The following is a 19,696-nucleotide window of genomic DNA, read 5'->3' as shown; positions in this document are numbered from 1 at the left end:
TCCTGAGCAATGGCAGGAGGCGGGCGCTGCTGCACAAGCTCTTTTGCTTGCTGGCGGGGGTTTAGGAAGAGGGGGACGTCAGATAAACTTACTGGGAGCTGGGGACAGGCAGCTGCAATGGCAGGAACACGCTGATTTTTGGGTGGGGTTATTTAAAACATGAGAACGGGGTTGTACTAAGGGCATTATTCTACAGTCGTAGAATAACAGAATATCCCGAGTTGGAAGGGACCCATAAGGATCATCGAGTCCAACTCCTAGGAAAGCAGAAAAAAAAAGCATAAAGAAAGCAGAGGAAAAAAGAAAGAAAAAAGCAAGCAGAGCAGAAAGCAGTGTCTGCAGCTGGGGTACAGCACGGGCAGGGTGCCAGGCCACCACGTCTGCCCCAGCCCTGCCAGCTCTGCCTTTAATCATTTATCCACAGCTGGTGTGGGCTGGCTGTGTGAGGGGAAGGAGACTGAGGTCCACCCGCCTGAGTAGCTGTTAGGAGAGATTATCTTCCCAAATGTCTCCCATGTACGTTTACCACCTGCGTGTTGCGCTCCTCCCTCCCCACAGCACCCAAGAGGGGAAGGAGATCCGGGCCAGGGGAAGGGAAGGGCTGCGCCTCCCTGCTGCGCCCCGCCGAGCTCCCCAGCAGCTGGCTGACACACTGAGCTCTTCCCAAAAAAGACAGGACAGCGCCACCACCGTCGCTCCGCGCGTGTTTAATCAGACTCATCTCTTTCACAGGACTGCTGAAATAAAAGCTGGCACAGTCCTGAAGCCCAGCACCGATAAGGGAAGGAGGTGCAGGTTGGCCTAGCCTGGTTTTTCATAAACAGGCAAAAGGAGAACCATGATCCTTCCAGAGAAGCCAGGCAGGGCAGTTCTGGGGGACTCTGCTCTGCCTCTGCTCCTCATCAGCTCTGCTACAGAACCAGTAGCAAGGCTGCAGCCTGGATTTATTTTCATCGTGCTCTTAAATAGCCTTTTTCCCATGTGGCTGCCAGCACCGACTGCCTGTTGCCCTCAGCTGCACGCTTCCCAGCGCTGCCAGCAAAGTGGAACAGCCAAGGGAGCGGGATTTTGTTGTCTCCCTCTAGAGGTGCAGACTTCTCCGGTCCACAGAGCGGTGTGAAGGCAGGGAAGGCAGCAGCCCCACCTGCTGGGCCTGCGTTGCAGCAGGCACCGGGGCCAGGAGGCGGCTAGTAAATGCCGTAGGTGGGCTCCGTGGTGTCCCGGTACCTGTCCAGGTACCTCAGAGGCTGGTGGCGCGGGAACTTGACCTGTGGAGGATGGTAAACGGGCGGCCGCACAAACTCGAACACGGGCTCTCTCATATCTGCAAAGGGAACACACAAAATGCCTCGGCTTCAAACCCCGGGCCCTCCCCCAACAAGATCTGAGACCAGGGCTGCTCAAGCAAGCCCCAGTGAAGGCTCTTCTTGCTGTTATTTTAAAATGCTCGTTCCAAATGGCCTCGTAGAGGCTGTTCCCTCAGCCTGCTGTTAGTGTGGAGGAAGATGGCTCAGTAAGAACCAGGTAAGGGAGCTCTGACAGCCAGAACCAAGCAAGAGCTTACAGCGAGAGCTCATTCACCGATGGCGTGCATGATGTACGGGGCACAGCCCGGCCCCTGAGCAGCCCCGTGCAGCACTCCCCCACGCTGCGTTTCTTACTGAGAAGCTGGTGGAAGACCCAGGTCACGGAGCTGTCCCACTGGCACTGGAAGAACGCCAGCCCCGCTGGGGTCATGCTGTCCTCGTGCTTTCTGTAGAAGTCGAACGTGCTGAAGGTTCGCATCTTGAGGCTGTGGCTGGAACGAGACACGAGCACGAGAGCTGAGGTGAAGCTTGCTTCCTGCGGCACCCTGCTAGGCAACAACTTCCCCACATCATCCCAGAGTCTACACAATAAACGTGCAAAAGGCAATCACTAAAGGAAAATCTCCGAGCTTCTCCAGCTCTGCATGAACCTCTGCCCTAGGCAGGGCGAGCTGCTTTCTTAACAGCCTGGTTTAAAGCAACAGGACCCCGTGGTGCTTGCAGGGCTGAGATTGGGGCTTCAGGTGACACACAAAGTCAAAGCAGCTCGGAACAACCCCACAGACTGGGAGGAATTGCTCTGCTACAGCAGCACTAAGCACGAGGTCATAACAAGCAATAACAGCTCAGCCAAAGGAAGAGAGAAACTGCCCAGTGGAAGCCCGAATTACCACGGCGTTGGCCGAACGTCCTCGCTGAAATCTATGGGGCGTTCTTGCTTGAAGAGGAGGAAGACAAAGCGATGGTAGCCAGTTCCCATGGCGGGGAAGGGGGGCAAGTAGTGGCAGATCTCCTTGCCCGCCTTGATGTCGTTGCCTGGGATGTTTGTCCTGGACACAAACACATTTATTTCATTAAATACCCAGTCATTCTCCTCCTTTACGACCTGCAGTTTCATCCAGGATTACAGGTCACCCTCAGCTCCACACTGGTGTTTGACAAGCAAACAGACAGTAGGGGCTGATTTCACTGAAGAAAAAATCACACCCAGTGATTTCAATGCCGAGCAGCAGCAACATCTGCAACTACTGCATTTTCAGCAGGACCCAGAACAGAGGGTTACAGAAGCTAACGGCAGGAGCATCAGGGAAAGTTGAGGACCGCAAAAACAATCCCAAACTGCAAGAAGCGGCTCTGCTGTCTGTACTCACACCAGCCAGTGGAGGTACTCCGCGTCAGTCTCTCTTAGATGCCCATCTGCAAACACACACACACAGACACCTCAGTGACAACTCCACGTCTGCATCAACCCCAAAGTCAGAACGCCCGGATCCTCACAAAAAGGACACCTCAGGTGACGTTGGGTTGGTTGCTTCACTTCACTGTGCCCTGGTTTCCCCGTGCCAGCTAACCTACCTCCCTCGCCAGGCTGCCAAGGAAGAGGAGAGTTTGGGGGTAAACAAATGAGTGGAGTCAGGGAACTGCCTGCTCCATACCATGACAAAAGTCCTGTTGCATCACTGTCCCATCTCTCAACTGCTAGATGTGGGGAGGCTACAAACCCTCCTGTGCAGGCAATGTTCTGCAAACATCTATTTCTTGTCTCGCATTTGACAGAAGGGCACAGAAATACTCAGAAAACAGAACTCATGTGGTTTCTTTGAGAGTGTAGTCCCTCAAAATAAGGAAATTCTAATTCCTTTCCAGTCTTTGAAGTGGTTTTCTGCACCTGGAGCTTAGGGGACAGCCCCTGCTTAGCAGCTGTCACATCATCTCTGACTGCACAGCCAAAAGAAACAGGAGCTAAGCAAAAGCAGAGTGCTACCACCCAATTTAAACACGTTTCTAAGAGCCTTGCACTCACCTGGATTTGTGAGCAACAAAGTCCAGAGGGAGCCTTTATCTGCCTCGTATGACACTTCAGGGGGATTGGAAGCCTAAATGTAAAGACAATGGAAATCATTTGAGCAGCAGGTTCCATTAAGGTCAGGTCACGATTTCTAACCCAGAGAACGTGAATTTGTCACGGGCACGGTCATGTCAGAGTAACCCAGCTCCATCTGGAGAGCCCCAGGAGTGTTAAGAGCCGTCAGCCTGCCGACAGACTGATCTCATCGCACACTTCTGTCCTTATCCCACCCAAAAACCTTATTTCCTTCACCCCAGAAGAAATACCCTCATAAAAGAACCCCCCAGAATGGACAATGCCAACCAGCAGCACCTGGCAGAAAGAAACAGGCTCCCCATGGGGCCAGGGCTGCTCACACACCTCTGTTGGAGTCACCATGTTCCCGTAGTACACCGGCACGAGGTGCTCGTCCTCCTGGCTGTACTCCACTCTCAGGCTAACCCAGGGGGTGAAGGTGCCCTTCTGGAACAAGTCGCGGAATATCCCATAATACTCTGCCAGGCGCTGCTTGTGGAACGGGCCGCTGGTCTTCTCCCACTCTGCTCTGACCTCGTCGAGGGGGATGAGTGCTGTGGGGAGAGAGAAAACTGCAGGAGCTGCTGGGAGAGGGAGCAGCTGGGGCGGGGAGCAGCGGGGCACAGACCAGTCCGGAGCCGTGCTGCTCTTTCCATCTCGGCGTTTTGGTGGTTCTGCTTCAGGATCTTTTTTCTTTCCTGACGTTCCTTCACTTTCAACAGCTTCCCACGCGGCAGGCTGATGTCTGTCTTCGGTTCTTTAAAGAGGGGTGAAAAAAACATTTATGTATAAAATCCGAACACCCGCCCCCAAAAGTGCTCTACAATATGCTTAGAAAGTGGAAGAAAGAGACACAAAACTGCAGCCATCAGTCACTTGATTCTGCCACCTCTCTGTCTTCCCTCTGCACCTCCACACTTCCCTGCCCAGCTCCTTGCATGCCCAGATCTGGGAGTTTGCCACCTGGTGAGCAAGTCTGGGGTCCTCAGCAGACCAATCCAACTACATTACTTGCTGCATATGGTTTAAAGGGCTGTTTCCTGGTCTTATTTCTTGGATACTGTAGAGGTTTCTGGAAATCCCTTATCTATCCTGCCTGTTTTGGCAGGTTCTGTCCAGCCTCTCTCCTTCTAGAAAATGGTTATCTGTCTCCCTGAAAATATCCACGCTCTGCAAAAGGGCCAGCCTCGTACCAAACCATTTCATCACGTCATTACAGACCAGAGTTTGGGGCCAACCCACAGCCCCAATAACAGGCAGTGCCCCCAACCTTCAGCCACAAAGCTGCGGAGCCCTTCCCGCGAGTACCTGGCTCGGGGCTGGCGTACTGCCGGTACGTCTTCCACCACCGGGCCTTCCTGCCCTCCTTCTCGGCCTGCCTGAAGTACCGGGTGAAGCTGCGGTATTTCTCCAGCGCCTCCAATTTGCCGACATCGATCTCCTCGTTCGGCATCGGGCCCAGCGGGGCCGCCCGCCTGCAGAGAGCAGCTGGAAAAGGGGAGAGCTTCAGGAGAAGGGCTGCAGGGGAAGGGCTGCAGGGGAAGGGCTGCAGGAGGGCCGAGGGGCCGCAGGGAGGCCCCGGGGTCGGAGCAGGCCGCACGCTGCCCCCCCCGCCTCCCGGACCTGCTTCCCCCGGGCCTCCCCACGGTCCCCCCCAGGGACCCCGGGCCTCGAGGCCGCCCCCAGCCCCGTCCCCGTCCCCATCTCACCGGCGGTGCCGAAGGCCCGGGCTCCCCGCAGGGCCGCGCTCAGCAAGGGCGCCGCCATGATGCGCGCCGCCCTCAGCGGAAGGGCCCCGTTGCCATGGCAACCACGGCTGCGCCGCGCGGGGCCCTGCGCCGAAGGCCCCCTCTGTTGCCATGGCAACGGGGCTGCCCCGCGCAGTGCCTGACCCCAAGTGTTTCGCCTCCCCTCAGCCTTGGGGTCGTCCCGTCCCGTCCCGTCCCGTCCCCCCAGTTCCAGCCCCACAGATCGCCCCCGCCCTCCCCCAGCTCACGTTAGCCAAAAAAGTAAAAACCCTGAGGGCTGGAGACCTCTGTCCCGCTGTGGGAAAGGGCTTCAGGCTCTGCTCATAAACAATTTGTTATTAAATTCAGCGTTATGTCCCCAAACGGGTGTTATTTATTGTTTGTTCTCTCGCCCCCCCCCCCCGTCTGCCCTCAGCAGCGTGCTGAGGGGACGCAGCCAGCTCCTCAGGCTGACAGAGGCGACGTGTTGTAGGGTGCTTTCGTCAGGGTCTGCAGGAAGAACTGCTCATCCTCCAGGAAATCGCGGTCCTGAGGAGAGAGGGGCAAGGCTCAGGAGCTGGCAGGGGGCTGGCAGGAGGGGAGGACATCACAAAACCACAGCGTGGGAGAGCCGGCAGGGATGGGGTGAAGGGAGAAACACCGCCGAGCCAGGGGTGCTATGGAGGAACGCGAAACAAGAAGCAAGGATCCACTTCTGGGATCGCTCCTCTGGGTGCCCACGGCTTCTATGAGCCCTCCCAGCCCAGCCCAGCGATGATTTTAGAGCCACTCGTCCTGTGGCGTCACCCAGCCCTGCTCCCTGCCAGCTGGCTTGAAGCCCCTTCCAGCCCGCTCACCTGCTGGGCCCTGTGCTTCAGCAGCAGCAGTTTGGCGTAGAGCTCCGTGGGGCCGACCGTGCCTGCACTCCTGTGCCCGGGGAATGTCCGAACAGGAGGTGGAAAGCCTGCAATGAGAGCCCGAGGGTGCAGCCCCATTGCCATTAGAGAAAGACAAATGGAGGCAATGAAGCATCCCTTTTTTGCTGCCTGAATGTCCCCGTAGTGGAGTCGTCCTCAATCTCTGAGCACAAATGGGCTTTAGCCCACCCGCCTCTCCCTTCCCGACCCCTTCTGCTCCCTCTTGGCATTGCCCTGGCTCACAGAGCTCAACTGAGCTCCTTCAGAGGGTACGGGGGGGCAACACCAAACCTGATCTGATGTTCATATGAAGGGGAGCTAAACAGCCCCCAGGAGCACCCCAAGACTCCCGAGATGTGAAATAAAAGCGCAGCTGCCCCTCCTATCAGCCTTACTCAGCACGCCGGAGAGGCTCTTGGTGGGGGCACCGAGGTCCTGGTCTGTGGGCAGCAGCAGCGTGGGGTTGCTGGGCAGCTCCTCGCGCAGCTGCTCGAGCTGCCTCCTCTGGTGAGCCATGCTCAGCCGCTCCTGCCCCAGCCCCAGGAGAAAAGGAGAGAGGTCGGTGGCAAGGTTCAGGCCCTGGGGATGGCAGCCCCAGTCCGAAAAGGGATGGTGATGAGGAGTTACCTGCTGCAGCTGCTGTTCCTGCTGCTTCAGCTGCTCCAGGTGCTGCTGCATGAGCTGCAGCCGGGTCTGGTGCTCGGATTCCAGCCTGCACGCCTCCCGCAGGGCTTGCTCCCCTTCCTCGTACTTCTGGGATGAGAGCTGCAAGGAACAGAGGATGGGGACAGGGCTCCTTGTTTTGTGCATCCCCTCATTCCCCTCCCAGGACAGGAGTAGGATGCACGGCCTCAGGAGGGGTGTGATGCCCCAGCTTTGCTGCCAGCCCGTGTGCAGCTGTGCAACGCAGCTCGGGGGCTCCACTGACCTTGTTCATGCTTTTGATCTCCTCCTCCCGCTGCCGGATGCGCAGCGCAGCCCCTTTCACCTTCTCCTTCTCCAGCCTCAGCTCGTGCCAGGCCTCGTCCAGCAGCTCCCTGTCCCTCGCCAGCTGCTCCTCCCTGGCCTTCAGCTCACGGCCCCGTATCTTCAGCTCTGCCTGCTCCTGGGATGGGCGTGGGGGCAACCGATGTGTTACCAGACCTGTCCTGGACAATTTTCCCTGTCTTTCTGAATGACGGGAGAGGTCTGCCCCTGTTAAACAACTTGTGTGCACCAGGCCTGGGGTGCAGAGCAACGCCAAACAGTGCCCTCATCCATCCACCCATGGGGACCAAGGAGCTGGGATTGTGTACACACACACACTCCTTCCCTGGAAAGGAAGGAGCCCCTCACCATGTCGCACACCCTAAAACACGCACAAGGCATGTCAGTTTGTCAGCAGGAGAATTATCCAGCTCCATGGTTATTTACCACCACAGTGGCAGCCATTAGAAACACAGCTCTGGCACACCCTGCACATCCCCTCTGAACAGCCCCAAGAGAGAGCAGAACTGGCTCTGGACGCATCCCCATGGCACGGTGAGGTTTGGCTTAACCCATCACAGCTGCCTCCTCTCACCCAACTTGGATCTTACAGCAGAGGAGCCTGGTCTGGCTGCCCCAAACTCCTCCCAGGCAAAGGGGAGAGGCAGATGGGACCGATGTCAATCTGCATTGACACCTACAACCAGCTGGCAAGAGCTGCCCCTGGAAGAGCCCGATTCTCACCACCAGACCCAGGGGGATGCCTCCATCCCCTCCATCCTAAACACGAGAAGCAAGCTCTGAACCTTTCCCCGTGACCCCGTGGGGGAGCCCAGCTGCCTACCAGGCAGCGCTGGGTGCCACGGGAAGGGGCTCTGGGGCCATACCTTGGCCAGGCTCATGATGGTGCCCTCTCTCTGGGAGTCCATCTGCAGGGCTCGGTCTATATCGCGCTCCATCCGCTCCTTGCTCAGCTGCTGCTGGGTGTGGAATTCGGCCCACTCCACTGCCAGCTTCCGGCGCTCCTCTGAGCACTTCTGCATCACCGACTTCTGCTCCTCCAGCAAAGCGCTCTGGAGAGCATCAGAAGAGGCAGAGAGACAGCACTAAGTCCCCCAGCCACAGGATTTTCTCCTTTAACCCATCCCTGCAGATAAATTCCATGTAATATCTACAGGCTGGTCCAATCCAGGGTACTCGGGGTGAACCCTGCACAGAGCTCTGGCCCCTCGTATCCACATGTCAGGCAGTTGTTCTGACTGAGATTCACTGCGAGACCGAGAGTGGGATGGAGGAGGTGGAGGGGTGCTTCAGCCAAGCACCCGTCTCTTTCATCCACCACACCACAGTGCAGCCCCAGGCAGACTCGTGAGATGTGAAAAACACCCGGAGATGCCTGCCCCATCTCACCTTCGCCCTCTCCAGCTCCGCTCGCTCCATGGAGAACTGCTGGGTCATCACTCGCCGCTGCTCCTCCAGTGAGTGCTGCAGCGATTCCACCTTGGATTGCTCTGCTGTTGCCCTCCACCGCTCCTGGTCCAGGCACAGGGGAGAGACAGGTGCCACTCACAGGCTCCAAAACCAAGGGTCTCCAACGGGAGAGGCATCCTCCATCCTCCCCGTACCCAGAGGGCGCGACACGTGCTCACCTGCTCCAGCAGCCGAGTCTGCTCGCTCAGCCTGGCCTCCATTTTGGCGATCACCTCCTGGAGTCGGCTCCGCTCCTCCTCCATGTCCCTCTGCTGCTGCGACAGCCTGTCCTGGAGCACTGCGGACAGGCAGCAGCAGCGCTGTGAGCTGAGGTGTCCAACGGCCAAGGCAGGCAGAGCTTTGCCAGCCGGGGCTCCCACCCTCTGGCTGAGTCAGGACAACACTCCCCATTTTCTGGGGGCACCCCGCAGCCGTTTCAGCCCAGGAGAAGGGCAGCCGTACCCCTGAGCTGCTCGTCCCGCTGCCGCGCCCCCATGGCCAGCTCCTGGGAGGTGGTGTGGTGCGTGGCCTCCACCTTGTGCGAGAGGTTATGCAGGTCGCTGGAGAACTTCTCCATCTGCTCAATGACACCATTCAGAGACCTGCGGAGAGGAGCGCCTGTGGGACACGCTTCATGGCACCATGGTGGAGAAGGGCATTTGTGGTTGTAGGGCAGGGAACTGAGCGGCCAGGGCTCGGCGGGGGGCTGTGACAGCAGGGATCGGTACCTGGTGTGCGAAGTGGCGCTGGTCACCGCGTCGATCTCCTGGTCTTTCAGCCGCTTCAGCCGCTGGAGCTGCTCTTCGTGGTCTTTGCGCATCTCCTGGACAGACGACCTGCAGGGCACGGAGGAAGGAGCCCGTGAGGGGCTGCTGCAAACTGCGGCTCCCTGTGGTGGGCACAGCTGGGATGGGCTACATCTGGGGGTCGCGGGTTACTTTGCTGAAAACTGTTCTCTCATAAACTGTGTAGACAACAGTGACTTAGGGACCTGAATAAAAGGGGTTTGGGGAAGATAAAATGCTAGATTCTCCTTTCAAAATACACTGCGTTTCACTCTGAAATGATACCTACTGCCACATCTCCCTCTGCCCATCCATGAAGCAAATCCCATTCCTAAGGCCACCAAGCTGCCCCCAACCCAGCGCTTCTGGAGCCAGATTTTCCCTTTCACTGTGTCCCCAAACCACTCCCCAGACAGAGGAAGACTGGACTAGCACCGTGTGCGCGCCACGCTCACTTCTGCAGCTCTCGCAGCCGCTCCAGCTCCCGTGCACTCTGCTGCTCCAGCGTGGCCACACGCTGCTGGTGCTGTGCCACCAGCTCTGCCCGGGCCCGCTCTGCGTCCTGGCTCTGCGACAGCAGCTGAGCTGCCAGCTGCTCCTTCTCCCGTCGCAGCCTCTCCTCTCGCTGCCCGTAAGTCTCCTCCACCACCTTCATCTGGCTCCTGCCCGGACACCCAGACGGGGGTCAGGGTGAGGAAGAAATGCTGCTCTCGTGGCGTTACCTGGTGCTCTCCACCCGAAGCGCACGTGGGGATTTAGTGAGCGGATTGGTGTCACTGCATGCAGGGAAACTGAGGCACGGGGCACTTTGCTTGCTCTGATCTGAGCCCTGAGCTATCCCACTCCCAGCCAGTGAGGTGCCCTGGCTGGGGACACGCTGGCAGTGGGACTGGTCCCTCCTGTCACCCACAGGACAGGGCTGGTGAGCGCAGACCCTCTCCTTGGCTCACCTGCGGGTCCCCACCTGGCCAAAACTGATGTGGCTCTGTGCTTGCCCACCTCGGGACAGATTTGGGAAGCAGCCCAGCCCTCCCACAGCAAGGAAAGAGGACAGAGCTATAGACAAGGTCACAACACGGGGGACAGCTGTGGGTGAGAGCCCGGTACCTGTGTGCTCTCTCAAGGAGATCCAGGTCCTCCTGGTGCCGCTGCTTGAGACTCTCCAGCAACATTTTGTGCTGCGTCCGCTCCAGCTCCAGCATCCGGACCTGGGGGGCACCCAGGGGAGAAGGTCCTGGTGCTGCCCTGGGTACAGAGTTCCCAAAGCACCACCTGGCAGCTGAAGGCATCCCCGGACTGGGAGGTTTCTCCCCTCTCCCCTGCCATCCTGATGCCATTTGGAGCAGATCCGGCTCCTCTCCTCCCACGGGGTTATTTGTGCTCCCCCAAGGACCACTATTTTTTTTGATTTGTGCCCCCCAGGTGAGGCAATGGGGCTCACCTGGCTCTCCAGCTCCACCACACGGGCCTGGGCGCTGAGCAGTGTTGCCTGACAGCCCGTCACATCCTGATAGACCTGCGCTGCTGGAGCTCCTGGCCTCCTCTCGTGCAGGGAGCCTTGGGCTGGGAACTCAGCCTGCGGAGATGGAGAGAGAAGACCAAGACCCTTAGGATCAGGAGCTTTGCAGCATGGCCATCAGTTCCCGAGGGAAAGAACCTGGCCTCACCTGCAGCTGTGGGGCAGCCTGAAGGGGTGCCCTGGGGGTGGGAACCTGCAGAGACACACGGATGCTGTCAGGGAGGTAAAGCCTGGCTCTGGGGTGAATCCAGCCCCAATGATTCCTCTTCTACCCTTCTCCAGCCCAAACCCATCGCTGTTCTGGGTCTCCTCTCCCCAGGTAAATGTAGCAGCCCCCACCCAGACACGAGCACACCAGGCTCTTCCTTGCTGGGGGCAGAGTTTGGGTGCTGCACCTCTAGGTATGGTCTCACCAGACCCACCTGAGGAAGTGGGGCAGGGCCCAGCACCTCCTGCGGTGCTGGGGATGCTGCTGCAGGGCCTGAAAGGATAAAAAAATCATCTTTTGGACACGGCAATGGAATCCATCCCCTTCCAGAAGGATGAGGGTCCAAGTCTCTCAGGCAGACAAGGGTCCTGCTCTGCTCCAGCAGCTGACCCTGGGGACAGAGCCAGCCCAAATTGGATCCAGCTGCTGCCCAAACTGAGCCACCACGTGAAACACACCGTTGGCGCTGGCATCTCTTGGGGAATCTCCCTTTGCAGGATCTGACGGGTGAGCTGAAGCTTGTGTCGCAGTGCTGAGCCACGGGACCGGGTGCCTGCATGGACACAGACACGTGGGAATGATGCACAGCAGTGTCACAGCTCGGGGAAAAAGTGCACGGGTGTTATTTTTTGAAGTTTAAAGCTTGGCTGTTCCACTGTGAGCAAATAACCAGCCAAAGGTCCTTCAGAGCTGCCTTCCCTCCCTGTTACAGGGGTCTCAGACCAAACTGACCACTGCTGGCCACCGCCTCTCCCCTTTCCCCCATCTCCCTTGGCTGCTTTCTGCAGGCCACCTCTCTCAGGATGCCCGAAATGCGAAGGAAGCCTCACCCAGAGCTGTCTGCGCTCGCTGCCTTGTCCTGCAGGGCAGCTGCCTGTGTTGGTGGGGGTGCTCCTGCGGGGGTGGTTGGCTGGCTGCAAGCAAAAAGCATCATATGTGGCAGAACCGAGCAGATTATGAAAACCAAGATCCTTTTCCCCAGCGCTTCACAGGTGAAGGCCTCTGCCCCACCCAGCTGTGGCAGGATTCAGCCTTTTGGTGGCAGGTAGAGCAAAGACGCCCCAAAATCTCTATCATCTGCGTTCCTCCTCACCGCATCCAACCGCTTCCCCTGGGCAGCACATCCCTGCCCAAAAGACATCTGTTTGTCTGCACAGTGCCTCGGAGTCCCACTTGAATGGCACAAGTCTAAATCCATGCAAAACCCCAACTGGAGGAGGTGGTTTGCCTGGAACTAAGAGGAGTGAAGGGAGGAACAAGGAGCACAGGGTGGGCCCTGGGGATGCGCTGATCCAGGGCAGCTCCAAAGAACCCAGGGCAGCACGTGAAATCTTGGCTGCAACTGGAAAACGAAGGGCCCAGAGATGGGATAGGCTGTGGTCTGGATCACTGGGGTCTTGCATTATTACCCCAACCTGAGATGAGAAAGTGCTTAAAATTAATTCCTTAAATCCAAGCCAAGGCTTTCTGAGGTCCTGCTGGAGCAGCAACGCATGGAACAAACAGGAGACGCTGACCATGCCCTTACCTGGAGGGAGGGTGGGGGTCTGTTTTTTTGCTTGGGGTCTCCAGGGGCGCAGCACCTCTCTCCTGGGTCTTTGCCTGTGCTTGGGCTTTCTTGCGAGACAAAGCAGCACTCAGCCAGTTCTCCTCTTCCCCACAGGTGGGTTTAGGGGCTTCTCCCTCCGTGGCCGGGAGCTGGCGGGAGCTCAGCACAGGACTGGCCTTAGCTGGCGATGGTGGCTCCGAATCCATAAAATCCTCATCCTTCAGGCCCAGCCAGTCACCCCCAGCCCTGCTGGCCCGCACGGGGCTCTGGCTGGCTGCAGGAGCTTTGGAGCGTGAGTCCGGTTTCGGTTCACTGAGGTTCTCAGCTGAAAACCTGCCGTAAGGAGATGGAGCTGCATGCCTGCCTGCAAGGGGACCCTGCCCACATGGCTGGGAGTTGGAGCTACAGAAGCACCTGGAGCACAATACCTCACAGACTGCCTCCTTGACGGCCGGCCCTCGGGCGTGGAGGCCACCGTGGGCTGGTAGGCTCCAAAGAGAAATTCCTCCTCGTCCCAGCCCTCTTCCTTCTCTGTTCAGACAAGCAGGCTTGAGTCAGTGCCCAGAGGAGCAGCCAGCTGCAAAGGCACCAGCCCACCTCCTCCTCCTCCCCTGCAATTCCCACTGGGATCGCTGCCTCTGGGAAAACACCGCTGGAAACATCCTCCCCAGAAACCTGCGAGCAGCACGCTTCCCACTGCGGCTGGGAAAAGGATCTTTATTAGGAATCAGCCCACGCCCAAACGTGACTGAGTTACTCAGTAGATTACCAATCATCACCTGAGCTGCAGCAACTGTGCAAACGCTCTCAGTCTGCCTCCAGGCCATATTAACGTTTTACATTAGCCACCTTCCCCGTGGGGCTGACAGAAAGCTCATTAGTAACCCTACTCACCACTACAAAAAGGGTGCTTGCCCTGCAAGGGCATTAGAAATCCATCTTGCTATCCCGAGCCAACACCATCACCTCTTTGGACCATCCCAGCATCCCTGGCTGTGCTCACCTGGCTGCTTTTGGTACTTCTTATCCAGTTTGAACTCCTTGCTCTCTCCCGTGCCCGGCCGCTCCAGGATTTTGGCGACGGAGCCTCTTCCCAGTAACTCATCCAGCTTGGAGCGGGCTGGACGCACCTCCTCCCTGTTAAGGGCACAGCAGCAGATGGGTTTCTTCAAGAGGCAGGGCCATTCCAGAATACATAACCTTGCCAGGGCGTCCTGACTCTTGTCTGAAATGAGGCTGCTCCTGCTCCGTTCTGGGACCCAAGGGCAGAAGCTTTGAAGTGCTGCAGCATTCCCCACCCGCCTTTCAGCAGCTGCTACTGAGTGTGGAGGCACCATCTCACATCCAAGCTGTCCCCAGCTTTACTCCCACTGCATTTTCATTGCCCACGAATGTCACCTTACTCTTCTGCCTTCTTTCCCTGCTTCTTGTCTCCTTTTGGGCTGTTACCAAATCCCAGCGCATCCATCAGGTCATCACCATCATCTTCAAACGTGAGCTCCTCCCTCCTCCGCACCGGGGCTGCCGTGTGAAGGGGTGTCTGGGGTGGGGGTGGCTCTGGGGGTGGGATCACAGACAGAAGAAAGTTTGATCAGGGTTTAAAAAAACAAAAACATGGAAAATACAGGAAATCAAAGCAGCCCTGTGTACCCTTTTCTCTCAGTCACCTTTAAATAGTGCTTCTCTGTGACCAAAGCCCACAGCGAGTGACAAATTGGCAGTGCACTCCTTCCTGGTTTGTGGCCACACATCTATTGATGGGACAACACTGGGTTTTGTGAACATGAGGTTTCTGGCTCACACCAGATTTTTAGCTTTGCAAGTTTCTGACCAGGTAATTCTGCCTCCCCACAAATGAGTCCTTATACCACGAGTGCGCCCTAGACCTTGCCCTAACCCACCAGGGGCTGTTTGTGCCCCTCTCTGCAGCAGAGCAGATTTATTGGGGTGCAGGGGGATTCTAGGGGACTATCAGATCCATTAACATCCCTACTGCAGGAACAAGAGGGATGGCAACTAAACACAGCCACTGTACACCTGGATCCAACCTGGAGGTGCCCTGAACAGGCTTTGGCTTGGGTGGCAGTGCTCAAAGCCACCTCAACTCTGACCCAGTAAACTTGTTCTCAGTTGGCAAGGCCCGACACAGGTTGAACGAGGCCGTGTGTAAGATCTGAACCTCTGTTCCCAGAAAGGAAAGGCCAGTGCTGTAACCTATGGCACACTGGAAATATCAAGCCCTTGGTGAGCTGTACTACAACTAACCCCACCACAAAGCTGCTCTATAACTGACCATGCGGGTTAACACCAGATGGAACTAGGCAGCCTTCAATTTCATCAGTTTGGACCTCACACAAACCAGTCCAGGTTGCTGATTTGAATACAAAAAGGATGTGTTGAGCATGCCTACTTACCTTTGTCTTTGCTCGGTTCTGTTTTTTTCTCAGGGACACTTTCACAGCCTCTTGGAGCTGGTTTCTTGGGAGCATCCTGCTCCTCATCAGATAACAGCCCAGCTAAAGGATCGTCTAAATCTGGGAATTACCCCGTAGGGTCAGGAAAGGAGAGTAGTAACAGCAACAAGGAAACAAACAGAAAATAACAAACTCAATGCTACTTAGAAGAACAATTCTGCATCAAGCCATGCACTACCCCCACCAGGAGCACATGGGACAAGAGACCAGTTTTGCTCAAAGCCACAACTGCAGATTCTGCAGGGATACAATAAAATATCCCTGAATTTTAAACATTCAGTCACTGTATTTCTGTTCATTTTTTCCATGTTTTCTTTCTCCTTGAAGAAAATAACCCAAGATGTGGGTGCTTGAACACTTGGACACTGTTCAGGCAAAGAAAAAAAGGAGAAGAAAGCCCTCCCATCAGCTTCACCTAAAGCCCACTGGGCTTAGGGATTTTAACTGTGCTTTAACCAAGATCTGACTTGGACAATCAGATCTCATCTGTACCAGGAAACCTCTTCTCCAGCCTCATCTTTTGGAAGTTGGATGGAATCCCTCTCTGATACAAGGGTGTCTGAGTGTAACAGACAGTCATCAAACAGCAAAGCACACAGGAAAACACAAATGCAAAGAGGTGCCCTCTGGAATCACTTTCCATTCCTGGAGAAGGCCTAGAAGTGCTCCTGTTCCCACCTAGAGATGGGAACTCCAGCAGCAGAGACTGGCACTGTATTTTTTTTTTCCTCTAGTCACTTTTATGGGATTAGATCTGCAGCAGAATCATAGGAGTGAAGGGCTCTGTATCTCATTAACCAGCCAAGCCTCCACTTTACAGCAGAGGCCAGCTATGGGCAAAAGGCAAGGACAGGGTTCTCAGTTGTCGCCAGGCACCTGTGAGGTGAAGTGAAGCGAGATCCTACCTTCAAAGTTAAATTTCTTATACGGTCGGGAAGCAGGTGGGGATGAGAGTGGCTTCTTTTCCGTCACAGGTGCAGACTCTCCTAGAAAGAGAGACCAGAGCTCACTCAGGGCAGTGCAGATACAGGTGCCCCTACCCTATCCCAGCTGAAGGTCACTTCTTGCAGCAGCCCCCTAAAAGCACATGTTGTGACAGACAGTGGCCCTGTGACCCTATGGGGTGGGAACATCTCTAGAGGAGCCTCCTTGCAGAAAAGAAGAAAAGTGCCTCGGAAAGAGGACAGTTTGGGGACCGATGTATCTTAAATGCAACCCCTCTGGCTCTCCTTCCAGGCTGATCAAGCAGATCCCACTAGAAACACTTTGCAAGGCACCAGGGAGCCACTAAACGGCCTTTGGCAGGCAGCTGCAGCATGGCTGTCGTCACTGCTGGTGTAGTGATGTTATCACAGCACGACAAGAGGCTGGGACAGGGATCTCCCAAGGGACAACACACAGCCAGAGTAATGCCCTGTCTGTGACAGCCCCAACAGGAACCAGAAGAAAGGAATTTGGGGAACAAATAAACTTTTTTTCGCTATCTAGCATCTAAATACCCCTTATTTATTTGCAATCAGGCTGTTAAAAGAAGAGCAGAGCTTCCCTTTATACCTTTCTCAGGAGCTGCCACCTTCCCTGAAGTTTTTACTGCTCCTTCCGAGGAGTCACATTTCCCAGGGCCTTTTGTGGCTGCCTTCCCTGGCCCAGAACTGGGTTTTGATATTCCCAGGAGATCAGCTTCCATGTCATCCATGTCCTGGAAAGCAACAGGGTGAGGATGGCAGCAGGGTGAGTGATTGCCAGGCCATCACAAGGACCGTGCCTCAGGGAAATGAGCAGGACAGCTGGTGCTGGAGGCTGTGACACGTGGGGCTGAGATGATGGGTACTTTGATGGGTACTTGTGCACTTACCTTTAGGGTTTGCAGCACAGCTTGTGGGTCTGCATCGGAGACACTGGATCCCTGCATGCCACAGAGGGGAGAGATCAGACAGACAGGCTTCAGAAACTCCTCACCCCAGAAGAAGCAGCCTGGTGTTCAGGACCCCCATCATCTGCATCTACCAGAGACCTGGGTAAAGTGCTCCAGCACTCAGAGCCCTGGTTCTCCTCATTTTATGAGAAAACATGCTTAATTCCTCCTGGTGCATTCCTTACTGGAAACCCCCTGTGCCTTGAGTCCTTTGCTCACATCCTGCTGTCCCTGGGAGAAATGTCAGGAACGTTGCTTTGGGTTAGGGTTCACCTCATCCAGGGTATCTGTAAGCTCATCATCCACCCACTCCCCTGCCCCATCTTCCCCACCCTGCAGAGGGGTCACCTCTTCAGCCAAACTTCAAGGTTCCTCCCTGATATCCCACTGCTGACTTGGACGGAGCAATGCTAGGGCCAAATTCAGCCCAGCTCACCTCCAGCTCTCAGGATACCCAGTCTCTCAAAATCTGGGGCTCACCTCTGCAGCTTCCACGTCCTCTGCAGGGAGTTTGCTGAAGAAATCATCCTCCAGAAAGGACCTGTGACACAAGCCTAGGGGTTAGCAGCACATGTGAGCTGGGGAAAAAGGCTAAAAACAGCACTAGGAATGAAGTAGTAGTGCTGGGACTGCTATGTTTAAGCAAAAAACTGCTGTAATAGGTATTTACAGGCCTGGGGGTACTCAGCTCTTGCTGGAAAGCTTCAGGCTCTGCGTTCCCAGCTCTCAAAGCCATCACAGATAACTCCTTCTCATGTAATTGCTACTGGGGCAGGGAGTGAGGCAGAGGAGACAAGGACAGGGCAGGTCAGAAGGACGTGGGGAGTGCAGAGAGCTCTGCAAATGGGAGAGGCTGTGTTTGGAAGGTACTCACTTCTTGCTGGCCTGCAAGCTGGTGCCCCGGGCTCTCCCACTGCTGACAATGGCTGGCTGGGAAGATTTAGCAGATTTAACAGGGACTTCGTCTGGAAATAAGACAGGGAGAGATTAGGGTGACAGACACAGGCACTCCAAAGGGGAAATTGCTGTTTCCTAATGGGACAAGAGGCTTTGAAATGGATATGCTTCACTCTGCGCTCCCCAAGCCAATGTCCAACCCTGTTCAATGGCCTCTGGGAAGCTGCACTCAGCTCTGCTCCCTGCTTCATCCCCCCTCACAACTGGAGCTCCCTTGGAGAGCAGTGGCTCCTGCACCACCACCTCCTGTTCCCGGGAAGGAACAGGATGAGGATGCCACCCTTCCAGCTGCAGAGAAGATGCGCTTTACCATCGTATCCCAGGAGGTCACCCAACACGTCATCAATGGAGCCTAGAACGAGACAAATTACAGGAGCTGAGGCAGGTGGGCTCACCAAGCAGGTGTAGAAAAGCTCCCTATTTCAGTAGGCTTGCTCTTTTGAAATCCTCCAAAATAAAGGCTTGATGTCAAGCATCATCAGGCCCTCCTTGCCAGCCTAGAGGGAATTGCCAGGACCATGACTCGGTCCAATATTTTATACATGTATGATTTAGCTTCAGTTAGCCCAAAATGCTATTTTATCTTTATCAAGCATACCAGCTGCTTTCCATTCAGTTAGTCACTGGCCACAAGCAGCACTTAATCTGTGAGCCTCTGGGCAACTCAAAAGCATCACAGTGTTCAAGGCTGCAGGAGGCCTCTAAACAAGGCCTTGGGGAACAGCTGTGGGAAGAACTAAAGTAAATGCTTATGTTCTCTGGACCTAGAAAAGTCTCCAAGAGAGGGAATTTATGATCACAATAAACAAATCCACTCAATCTGAGAGGCAGGTGAGCATTGTTGGTTCAGGAAGAGTATAATACCCTGAGCAGTAGCCTTCAGGCATGGATCATAAGTTATTTCAGTAGCCACGACTGCTGCCTGATCCTAGTGTCCCCCATCTGCTCTGTTCCACGTATTCCTAGCAGATCAAAGCACCTACAGACAGTGAAAGGAGAACACAAGCGCGTACATACCTCTTAAACTTTTCTTGGATTTTGTAGCCTATGGAGAAAGACAAATTCCCTCGTTACAAAATGAAGCAGATCTGACCTGGATTTTCCCCAAAACACACTAAAGCCATTGGCAGGTTCTCCAGAGAACCCCTTAAGCAGTAACGAAGCCCTCCTCCTGCCCATGCCGTTTGGGAAACAGCACACGAAATGCTGGGGAACTGCAGATATTTATAACTTCTGAGAGAGCCCAGCGAGCACACAAGCTGGGCAGAAGCCTCTAGTCCCTGGGACCACTTCTGCCTCCACACAGCGATGCCAGAGCATCGAATTTGGATTTCCCAGGCCTGCATTGTACCCTATCACACTCACCATGGCAGAAATTCTGCTTTCCCTTGCTGTGACAGGCCTGGTTATACGTCCAAGCTGCACCTCGCAGGGGGTCTAACACCACTGCTCACCTCCACACCAACCTCCCACCTGTGGCAAGAGGCAGATTTCTTGGTTTGCGTTCACAGCTGGCTGCGTCTCAGTTAAACAGACCTCCCTCTCCCGCTTGGGTCCTCTCTACAGCCTGCCAGACGCCCCCTGTGCTGCTCGGACCTCTCGAAGCCACGCAAAACAAGGCTTAACGCGAGTTTAATTAAAAAAACGGAAAAACGGTGTGAGCGGGACGAGGGGAGCCCGCAGGTCTCACACGGGGACCCCCCTCAGCCACCTCCGTGCCCCCCGGGGCCGGGGCAGCCGCTGCCCGCCCGCCCCTCAGCGCCCCCAGCCCCGGGCCCGCCCCGCGCCGCCCGCCTCAGGCCAGGGGAGGCCGCAGGCC

At 55.9% G+C, this 19,696-nt stretch overlaps 2 protein-coding genes across 4 annotated transcripts; both read right to left on the bottom strand.

Annotated features, from left to right (window-relative positions):
* Window positions 1-687: 687 nt before the first annotated feature.
* MRPL38 (mitochondrial ribosomal protein L38) lies at window positions 688-5,169 on the bottom strand. The gene is made up of 9 exons (XM_082774691.1): window positions 5,100-5,169; window positions 4,699-4,878; window positions 4,019-4,147; window positions 3,736-3,944; window positions 3,331-3,403; window positions 2,678-2,723; window positions 2,198-2,356; window positions 1,662-1,798; window positions 688-1,324 (listed from the first exon to the last, which is right to left on the bottom strand). The coding sequence occupies exons 1-9, from the start codon at window positions 5,155-5,157 to the stop codon at window positions 1,188-1,190; spliced, it is 1,128 nt and encodes a 375-aa protein (XP_082630817.1). The 5' UTR covers window positions 5,158-5,169; the 3' UTR covers window positions 688-1,187.
* Window positions 5,170-5,481: 312 nt separating this feature from the next.
* FBF1 (Fas binding factor 1) lies at window positions 5,482-19,696 on the bottom strand. Of its 3 annotated transcripts, XM_082774624.1 has the most exons (30): window positions 19,243-19,696; window positions 18,895-18,922; window positions 18,188-18,229; window positions 17,795-17,885; window positions 17,401-17,461; window positions 16,861-16,911; window positions 16,560-16,704; window positions 15,911-15,991; window positions 14,946-15,065; window positions 13,935-14,088; window positions 13,535-13,668; window positions 12,960-13,062; window positions 12,511-12,864; window positions 11,813-11,896; window positions 11,441-11,535; window positions 11,197-11,255; window positions 10,923-10,967; window positions 10,697-10,831; window positions 10,363-10,463; window positions 9,711-9,917; window positions 9,199-9,306; window positions 8,933-9,072; window positions 8,650-8,768; window positions 8,411-8,533; window positions 7,888-8,073; window positions 6,963-7,139; window positions 6,662-6,799; window positions 6,430-6,562; window positions 5,975-6,081; window positions 5,482-5,666 (listed from the first exon to the last, which is right to left on the bottom strand). In XM_082774624.1, the coding sequence occupies exons 1-30, from the start codon at window positions 19,243-19,245 to the stop codon at window positions 5,583-5,585; spliced, it is 3,408 nt and encodes a 1,135-aa protein (XP_082630750.1). In that variant the 5' UTR covers window positions 19,246-19,696; the 3' UTR covers window positions 5,482-5,582. The 3 variants fall into 3 exon arrangements, with proteins under 3 accessions (XP_082630750.1, XP_082630752.1, XP_082630751.1); XM_082774626.1 differs by lacking the exon at window positions 9,711-9,917; XM_082774625.1 differs by lacking the exon at window positions 10,923-10,967.

The sequence above is a fragment of the Aythya marila genome (genome assembly GCF_965140915.1).
Source record: "Aythya marila genome assembly, chromosome: 18".
NCBI classification, from domain to species: domain Eukaryota; kingdom Metazoa; phylum Chordata; class Aves; order Anseriformes; family Anatidae; genus Aythya; species Aythya marila.
This window is presented reverse-complemented; position numbering and strand designations above follow the sequence as displayed.